The 10,277-nt window shown below is 43.4% G+C and overlaps 1 protein-coding gene across 1 annotated transcript; it reads left to right on the forward strand.

Moving 5' to 3' along the window:
* The first annotated feature begins 672 nt into the window (after positions 1–672).
* On the forward strand, positions 673–4,780 carry LOC130283089 (uncharacterized protein DDB_G0290685-like). The gene is made up of 8 exons (XM_056532279.1): positions 673–699; positions 744–1,229; positions 1,881–2,138; positions 2,535–3,020; positions 3,130–3,321; positions 3,401–3,748; positions 3,821–4,138; positions 4,211–4,780. Exons 1-8 carry the CDS (start codon positions 673–675, stop codon positions 4,778–4,780), a joined length of 2,685 nt encoding a protein of 894 aa, XP_056388254.1.
* The last annotated feature ends 5,497 nt before the right edge of the window (positions 4,781–10,277 follow it).

Raw genomic sequence — 10,277 nt, forward strand, 5'->3', positions numbered from 1 at the left:
ACCAGGAGAGCAATTCAGTGCAGAATCAGAACCAGGAGAGCAATTCAGTGCAGAATCAGAATCAGGAGAGCAATGCAGTGCAGAATCAGAACCAGGAGAGCAATGCAGTGCAGAATCGGAACCAGGAGAGCAATGCAGTGCAGAATCAGAACCAGGAGAGCAATGCAGTGCAGAATCGGAACCAGGAGAGAAATGCAGTGCAGAATCGGAACCAGGAGAGCAATGCAGTGCAGAATCAGAACCAGGAGAGAAATGCAGTGCAGAATCAGAACCAGGAGAGCAATGCAGTGCAGAATCAGAACCAGGAGAGCAATGCAGTGCAGAATCAGAACGAGGAGAGCAATGCAGTGCAGAATTAGAACCAGGAGAGCAATGCAGTGCAGAATCAGAACCAGGAGAGCAATGCAGTGCAGAATCAGAACCAGGAGAGCAATGCAGTGCAGAATCAGAACCAGGAGAGCAATGCAGTGCAGAATCAGAACAAGGAGAGCAATGCAGTGCAGAATCAGAACCAGGAGAGCAATGCAGTGCAGAATCAGAACCAGGAGAGCAATACAGTGCAGAATGAGAACCACGAAAACAATGCTGTGCAGAATCAGAACCAGGAGAGCAATGCAGTGCAGAATCAGAATCAGGAGAGCAATATAGCGCAGAGTCAGAACCAGGAGCGCAATGCAGTGCAGAGTCAGAACCAGGAAAGTAACACAGTGCACAATCAGAACCACGAAAACAATGCTGTGTAGAATCAGAACCAGGAGAGCAATGCAGTGCAGAGTCAGAATCAGGAGATCAATGCAGTGCAGAATCAGAATCAGGAGAGCAATGCAGTGCAGAGTCAGAATCAGGAGAACAATGCAGTGCAGAGTCAGAATCAGGAGAGCAATGCAGTGCAGAGTCAGAAACAGGAGAGTAATGCAGTGCAGAATCAGAATACGGAGAGCAATGCAGTGCAGAGTCAGAATCAGGAGAGCAGTGCAGAATCAGAACCAAGAGAGCAATACAGTGCAGAATCAGAACAAGGAGAGCAATGCAGTGCAGAATCAGGATCAGGAGAGCAATACAGCGCAGAGTCAGAATCAGCAGAGCAATGCAGTGCAGAGTCAGAACCAGGAGAGCAATGCAGTGCAGAGTCAGAATCAGGAGAGCAATGCAGTGCAGAGTCAAAATTAGGAGAGCAATGCAGAGCAGAGTCAGAACCAGGAGAGCAATGCAGTGCAGAATCAGAACCAGTAGAGCAATGCAGTGCAGAGTCAGAACCAGGAGAGTAATGCAGAGCAGAATCAGAACCAGGAGAGCAATACAGTGCAGAATGAGAACCACGAAAACAATGCTGTGCAGAATCAGAACAAGGAGAGCAATGCAGTGCAGAATCAGGATCAGGAGAGCAATACAGCGCAGAGTCAGAATCAGCAGAGCAATGCAGTGCAGAGTCAGAACCTAGGAGAGCAATGTAGTGCAGAGTCTGAACCAGGAGAGCAATGCAGTGCAGAATCAGAACCAGTAGAGCAATGCAGTGCAGAATCAGAACCAGTAGAGCAATGCAGTGCAGAGTCAGAACCAGGAGAGTAATGCAGAGCAGAATCAGAACCAGGAGAGCAATACAGTGCAGAATGAGAACCACGAAAACAATGCAGTGCAGAATCAGAACAAGGAGAGCAATGCAGTGCAGAATCAGGATCAGGAGAGCAATACAGCGCAGAGTCAGAATCAGCAGAGCAATGCAGTGCAGAGTCAGAACCTAGGAGAGCAATGTAGTGCAGAGTCTGAACCAGGAGAGCAATGCAGTGCAGAATCAGAACCAGTAGAGCAATGCAGTGCAGAGTCAGAATCAGGAGAGCAATACAGTGCAGAATGAGAACCACGAAAACAATGCTGTGCAGAATCAGAACCAGGAGAGCAATGCAGATCAGAATCAGGAGAACAATACAGTGCAGAGTCAGAATCAGCAGAGCAATGCAGTGCAGAATCGGAACCAGGAGAGCAATGCAGTGCAGAATCAGAACCAGGAGAGAAATGCAGTGCAGAATCGGAACCAGGAGAGCAATGCAGTGCAGAATCAGAACCAGGAGAGCAATGCAGTGCAGAATCGGAACCAGGAGAGCAATGCAGTGCAGAATCAGAACCAGGAGAGCAATGCAGTGCAGAATTAGAACCAGGAGAGCAATGCAGTGCAGAATCAGAACCAGGAGAGCAATGCAGTGCAGAATCAGAACCAGGAGAGCAATGCAGTGCAGAATCAGAACCAGGAGAGCAATGCAGTGCAGAATCAGAACAAGGAGAGCAATGCAGTGCAGAATCAGAACCAGGAGAGCAATGCAGTGCAGAATCAGAACTAGGAGAGCAATACAGTGCAGAATGAGAACCACGAAAACAATGCTGTGCAGAATCAGAACCAGGAGAGCAATGCAGTGCAGAATCAGAATCAGGAGAGCAATATAGCGCAGAGTCAGAACCAGGAGCGCAATGCAGTGCAGAGTCAGAACCAGGAAAGTAACACAGTGCACAATCAGAACCACGAAAACAATGCTGTGTAGAATCAGAACCAGGAGAGCAATGCAGTGCAGAGTCAGAATCAGGAGATCAATGCAGTGCAGAATCAGAATCAGGAGAGCAATGCAGTGCAGAGTCAGAATCAGGAGAACAATGCAGTGCAGAGTCAGAATCAGGAGAGCAATGCAGTGCAGAGTCAGAAACAGGAGAGTAATGCAGTGCAGAATCAGAATAAGGAGAGCAATGCAGTGCAGAGTCAGAATCAGGAGAGCAGTGCAGAATCAAAACCAAGAGAGCAATACAGTGCAGAATCAGAACAAGGAGAGCAATGCAGTGCAGAATCAGGATCAGGAGAGCAATACAGCGCAGAGTCAGAATCAGCAGAGCAATGCAGTGCAGAGTCAGAACCAGGAGAGCAATGCAGTGCAGAGTCAGAATCAGGAGAGCAATGCAGTGCAGAGTCAAAATTAGGAGAGCAATGCAGAGCAGAGTCAGAACCAGGAGAGCAATGCAGTGCAGAATCAGAACCAGTAGAGCAATGCAGTGCAGAGTCAGAACCAGGAGAGTAATGCAGAGCAGAATCAGAACCAGGAGAGCAATACAGTGCAGAATGAGAACCACGAAAACAATGCTGTGCAGAATCAGAACCAGGAGAGCGATGCAGTGCAGAATCAGAACAAGGAGAGCAATGCAGTGCAGAATCAGGATCAGGAGAGAAATACAGCGCAGAGTCAGAATCAGCAGAGCAATGCAGTGCAGAGTCAGAACCTAGGAGAGCAATGTAGTGCAGAGACTGAACCAGGAGAGCAATGCAGTGCAGAATCAGAACCAGTAGAGCAATGCAGTGCAGAGTCAGAATCAGGAGAGCAATACAGTGCAGAATGAGAACCACGAAAACAATGCTGTGCAGAATCAGAACCAGGAGAGCAATGTAGATCAGAATCAGGAGAACAATACAGTGCAGAGTCAGAATCAGCAGAGCAATGCAGTGCAGAGTCACAACAAGGAGAGCAATGCAGTGCAGAATCAGAATCAGGAGAGCAATACAGTGCAGAGTCAGAACCAGGAGAGCAATCCAGTGCAGAGTCAGAACCAGGAAAGTAACACAGTGCAGAATCAGAACCACGAAAACAATGCTGTGCAGAATCAGAACAAGGAGAGCAATGCAGTGCAGAGTCAGAATCAGGAGAGCAATGCAGTGCAGAATCAGAATCAGGAGAGCAATGCTGTGCAGAATCAGAACCAGGAGAGCAATGCAGTGCACAATTAGAACCAGGAAATTAACGCAGTGCGCAATCAGAACCACAAAAACAATGCTGTGCAAATTCAGAACCAGGAGAGCAATGCAGAGCAGAGTCAGAATCAGGAGAGCAATGCAGTGCAGAATCAGAACCAGGAGAGCAATGCAGTGCAGAGTCGGAATCAGGAGAGCAATGCAGTGCAGAGTCGGAATCAGGAGAGCAATGCAGTGCAGAATCAGAACCAGGAGAGCAATGCAGTGCAGAATCAGAACCAGGAGAGCAATGCAGTGCAGAATCAGAACCAGGAGAGTAATGCAGTGCAGAATCAGAACCAGGAGAGCAATGCAGTGCAGAATCAGAACCAGGAGAGCAATGCAGAGCAGAATCAGAACCAGGAGAGCAATGCAGTGCACAATTAGAACCAGGAAATTAACGCAGTGCGCAATCAGAACCACAAAAACAATGCTGTGCAAATTCAGAACCAGGAGAGCAATGTAGAGCAGAGTCAGAATCAGGAGAGCAATGCAGTGCAGAATCAGAACCAGGAGAGCAATGCAGTGCAGAGTCAGAATCAGGAGAGCAATGCAGTGCAGAATCAGAACCAGGAGAGCAATGCAGTGCAGAATCAGAACCAGGAGAGCAATGCAGTGCAGAATCAGAACCAGGAGAGTAATGCAGTGCAGAATCAGAACCAGGAGAGTAATGCAGAGCAGAATCAGAACCAGGAGAGCAATGCAGTGCAGAATCAGAACCAGGAGAGTAATGCAGAGCAGAATGAGAACCAGGAGAGCAATGCAGAGCAGAATGAGAACCAGGAGAGTAATGCATTGCAGAATCAGAACCAGGAGAGCAATGCAGTGCAGAGTCAGAACCAGGAGAGTAATGCATTGCAGAATCAGAACCAGGAGAGCAATGCAGTGCAGAGTCAGAACCAGGAGAGCAATACAGTGCAGAATGAGAACCACGAAAACAATGCAGTGCAGAATGAGAACCAGGAGAGCAATGCAGTGCAGAATGAGAACCAGGAGAGCAATGCAGTGCAGAATTAGAACCAAAACAATAACTAATACACCCCATTCACAGTACAGTATTTTCACTTGTAGACACCTCCCTTGGATTTCAATGTGATTCCGCTACATAGTTCCAAACATTAAAACTGCCCATGAGGAATTTAATTCTGACGGAGAAGTCGCAGGACTGCAGTGTAGGGAATGGGATGGCGCCTACTGTCCACAATGACATTAAAGGACATCTGCAGCAAAAGACAACTTATCCCCTATCCACAGGACTGTATTACACATGATAGGCTTAGATACAACAGACTGTATCACATATGAAGGGCTTGGATACAGCAGACAGTATCACATATGACAGGCTTATATACAGCAAACTGCATCACATATGATAGGCTTAGATACAGCAGACAGTATCACACATGATAGGCTTATATACAGCAGACTGTATCACACATGATAGGCTTAGATACAGCAGACAGCATTACACATGATAGGCTTAGATACAGCAGACAATATTACATATGATAGGCTTAGATACAGCAGACAGTATAACACATGATAGGCTTAGATACAGCAGACAGCATTACACATGATAGGCTTAGATACAGCAGACAGTATCACACATGATAGGCTTATATACAGCAGACAGCATTACACATGATAGGCTTAGATACAGCAGACAGTATCACACATGATAGGCTTATATACAGCAGACAGCATTACACATGATAGGCTTAGATACAGCAGAAAATATCACATATGATAGGCTTATATACAGCAGACTGTATCACACATGATAGGCTTAGATACAGCAGACTGTATCACATATGAAGGGCTTGGATACAGCAGACAGTATCACATATGACAGGCTTATATACAGCAAACTGCATCACATATGATAGGCTTAGATACAGCAGACAGTATCACACATGATAGGCTTATATACAGCAGACTGTATCACACATGATAGGCTTATATACAGCAGACAGCATTACACATGATAGGCTTAGATACAGCAGACAATATCACATATGATAGGCTTAGATACAGCAGACAGTATAACACATGATAGGCTTAGATACAGCAGACAGCATTACACATGATAGGCTTAGATACAGCAGACTGTATTACACATGATAGGCTTAGAAACAGCAGACAGCATTACACATGATAGGCTTAGATACAGCAGACTGTATTACGCATGATGGGCTTAGATACAGCAGACAGCATTACACATAATAGGCTTAGATACAGCAGACAGCATTACACATGATAGGCTTAGATACAGCAGACTGTATTACACATGATAGGCTTAGATACAGCAGACAGCATTACACATGATAGGGTCAGATACAGCAGACTGTATCGCATATGATAGGCTTATATACAGCAGACTGTATCACACATGATAGGCTTATATACAGCAGACCGTATCACACATGATAGGCTTAGATACAGCAGACTGTATCACATATGATAGGCTTGGATACAGCAGACAGCATTACACATGATAGACTTAAATACAGCAGACAGCATTACACTTGGTAGGCTTAGATACAGCAGACTGTATTACACATGATAGGCTTAGATACAGCAGACAGCATTACACATGATAGGCTTAGATACAGCAGACTGTATTACACATGATGGGCTTAGATACAGCAGACAGCATTACACATGATAGGCTTAGATACAGCAGACAGCATTACACATGATAGGCTTAGATACAGCAGACTGTATTACACATGATAGGCTTAGATACAGCAGACAGCATTACACATGATAGGCTTAGATACAGCAGACAGCATTACACATGATAGGCTTAGATACAGCAGACAGCATTACACATGATAGGGTTAGATACAGCAGACTGTATTGCATATGATAGGCTTATATACAGCAGACCGTATCACACATGATAGGCTTAGATACAGCAGACTGTATCACATATGATAGGCTTGGATACAGCAGACAGCATTACACATGATAGGCTTAGATACAGCAGACAGCATTACACATGATAGGCTTAGATACAGCAGACAGCATTACACATGATAGGGTTAGATACAGCAGACTGTATTGCATATGATAGGCTTATATACAGCAGACTGTATCACACATGATAGGCTTATATACAGCAGACCGTATCACACATGATAGGCTTAGATACAGCAGACTGTATCACATATGATAGGCTTGGATACAGCAGACAGCATTACACATGATAGGCTTAGATACAGCAGACAGCATTACACATGATAGGCTTAGATACAGCAGACTGTATTACACATGATAGGCTTAGATACAGCAGACAGCATTACACATGATAGGGTTAGAAACAGCAGACTGTATCATATATGATAGGCTTATATACAGCAGACAGCATTACACATGATAGGCTTAGATACAGCAGACAGTATCACACATGATAGGCTTATATACAGCAGACTGTATCACACATGATAGGCTTAGATACAGCAGACTGTATCACATATGAAGGGCTTGGATACAGCAGACAGTATCACATATGACAGGCTTATATACAGCAAACTGCATCACATATGATAGGCTTAGATACAGCAGACAGTATCACACATGATAGGCTTATATACAGCAGACTGTATCACACATGATAGGCTTATATACAGCAGACAGCATTACACATGATAGGCTTAGATACAGCAGACAATATCACATATGATAGGCTTAGATACAGCAGACAGTATAACACATGATAGGCTTAGATACAGCAGACAGCATTACACATGATAGGCTTAGATACAGCAGACTGTATTACACATGATAGGCTTAGAAACAGCAGACAGCATTACACATGATAGGCTTAGATACAGCAGACTGTATTACGCATGATGGGCTTAGATACAGCAGACAGCATTACACATAATAGGCTTAGATACAGCAGACAGCATTACACATGATAGGCTTAGATACAGCAGACTGTATTACACATGATAGGCTTAGATACAGCAGACAGCATTACACATGATAGGGTCAAATACAGCAGACTGTATCGCATATGATAGGCTTATATACAGCAGACTGTATCACACATGATAGGCTTATATACAGCAGACCGTATCACACATGATAGGCTTAGATACAGCAGACTGTATCACATATGATAGGCTTGGATACAGCAGACAGCATTACACATGATAGACTTAAATACAGCAGACAGCATTACACTTGGTAGGCTTAGATACAGCAGACTGTATTACACATGATAGGATTAGATACAGCAGACAGCATTACACATGATAGGCTTAGATACAGCAGACTGTATTACACATGATGGGCTTAGATACAGCAGACAGCATTACACATGATAGGCTTAGATACAGCAGACAGCATTACACATGATAGGCTTAGATACAGCAGACTGTATTACACATGATAGGCTTAGATACAGCAGACAGCATTACACATGATAGGCTTAGATACAGCAGACAGCATTACACATGATAGGCTTAGATACAGCAGACAGCATTACACATGATAGGGTTAGATACAGCAGACTGTATTGCATATGATAGGCTTGGATACAGCAGACAGCATTACACATGATAGGCTTAGATACAGCAGACAGCATTACACATGATAGGCTTAGATACAGCAGACAGCATTACACATGATAGGGTTAGATACAGCAGACTGTATTGCATATGATAGGCTTATATACAGCAGACTGTATCACACATGATAGGCTTATATACAGCAGACCGTATCACACATGATAGGCTTAGATACAGCAGACTGTATCACATATGATAGGCTTGGATACAGCAGACAGCATTACACATGATAGGCTTAGATACAGCAGACAGCATTACACATGATAGGCTTAGATACAGCAGACTGTATTACACATGATAGGCTTAGATACAGCAGACAGCATTACACATGATAGGGTTAGAAACAGCAGACTGTATCACATATGATAGGCTTATATACAGCAGACAGCATTACACATGATAGGCTTAGATACAGCAGACAGTATCACACATGATAGGCTTATATACAGCAGACAGCATTACACATGATAGGCTTAGATACAGCAGAAAATATCACATATGATAGGCTTATATACAGCAGACTGTATCACACATGATAGGCTTAGATACAGCAGACTGTATCACATATGATAGGCTTGGATACAGCAGACAGCATTACACATGATAGGCTTAGATACAGCAGACTGTATTACACATGATAGACTTAGATACAGCAGACTGTATCACATATGATAGGCTTAGATACAGCAAACTGTATTACACATTATAGACTTAGATACAGCAGAGAGCATTACACTTGATAGGCTTAGATAAAACAGACAGCATTACACATGATAGGCTTAGATACAGTATTGAGTATTACACATGATAGGCTTTTATACAGTATTAAGTATCACACATGATAGACTTAGATACAGCAGACTGTATCACATATGATAGACTTAGATACAGCAGACGGTATCACATATGATAGGCTTAGATACAGCAGACTGTATCACATATAATAGGCTTGGATACAGCAGACAGCATTACACATGATAGGCTTAGATACAGCAGACTGTATTACACATGATAGACTTAGATACAGCAGACTGTATCACATATGATAGGCTTAGATACAGCAAACTGTATTACACATGATAGACTTAGATACAGCAGAGAGCATTACACTTGATAGGCTTAGATACAACAGACAGCATTACACATGATAGGCTTAGATACAGCTGACTGTATCACATATGATAGGCTTAGATACAACATTCAGTGTTATGCATGATAGGCTTAGATACAGCAGACGGTATTGCACATGATAGAGTTAGATACAGCATTGAGTATTACACATGATAGACTTAGATACAGCAGACTGCATCACATATGATAGGCTTAGATACAGCAAACTGTATTACACATGATAGACTTAGATACAGCAGAGAGCATTACACTTGATAGGCTTAGATACAACAGACAGCATTACACATGATAGGCTTAGATACAGCTGACTGTATCACATATGATAGGCTTAGATACAGCATTCAGTGTTATGCATGATAGGCTTAGATACAGCAGACGGTATTGCACATGATAGACTTAGATACAGCATTGAGTATTACACATGATAGACTTAGATACAGCAGACTGCATCACATATGATAGGCTTAGATACAGCAGACTGTATAACACATGATAGGCTTAGATACAGCTGACTGTATCACATATGATAGGCTTAGATACAGCATTCAGTGTTATGCATGATAGGGTTAGGATTTATTTCCATTTTTTATTAGCGCAGGATTTACAGTTTCTGGTAATAAATATGAAGTGTGATGTTTGTAGATTTGGCTTAGATTTATGTGTGTAATGCGCCTCCTCCGGTCCCAACCAGTTCATCATCTGGAGGTGTATAAAGTATTGGGTGTTTTATAGTCCCCATTCTTCTCATGTATTACTATTCATCTTAGGATATTGCTCAGCAGATAAGGGGGGGGGGGGGGGGGGGG

Source organism: Hyla sarda, chromosome 7, assembly GCF_029499605.1.
Source record: "Hyla sarda isolate aHylSar1 chromosome 7, aHylSar1.hap1, whole genome shotgun sequence".
Classification (NCBI taxonomy): domain Eukaryota; kingdom Metazoa; phylum Chordata; class Amphibia; order Anura; family Hylidae; genus Hyla; species Hyla sarda.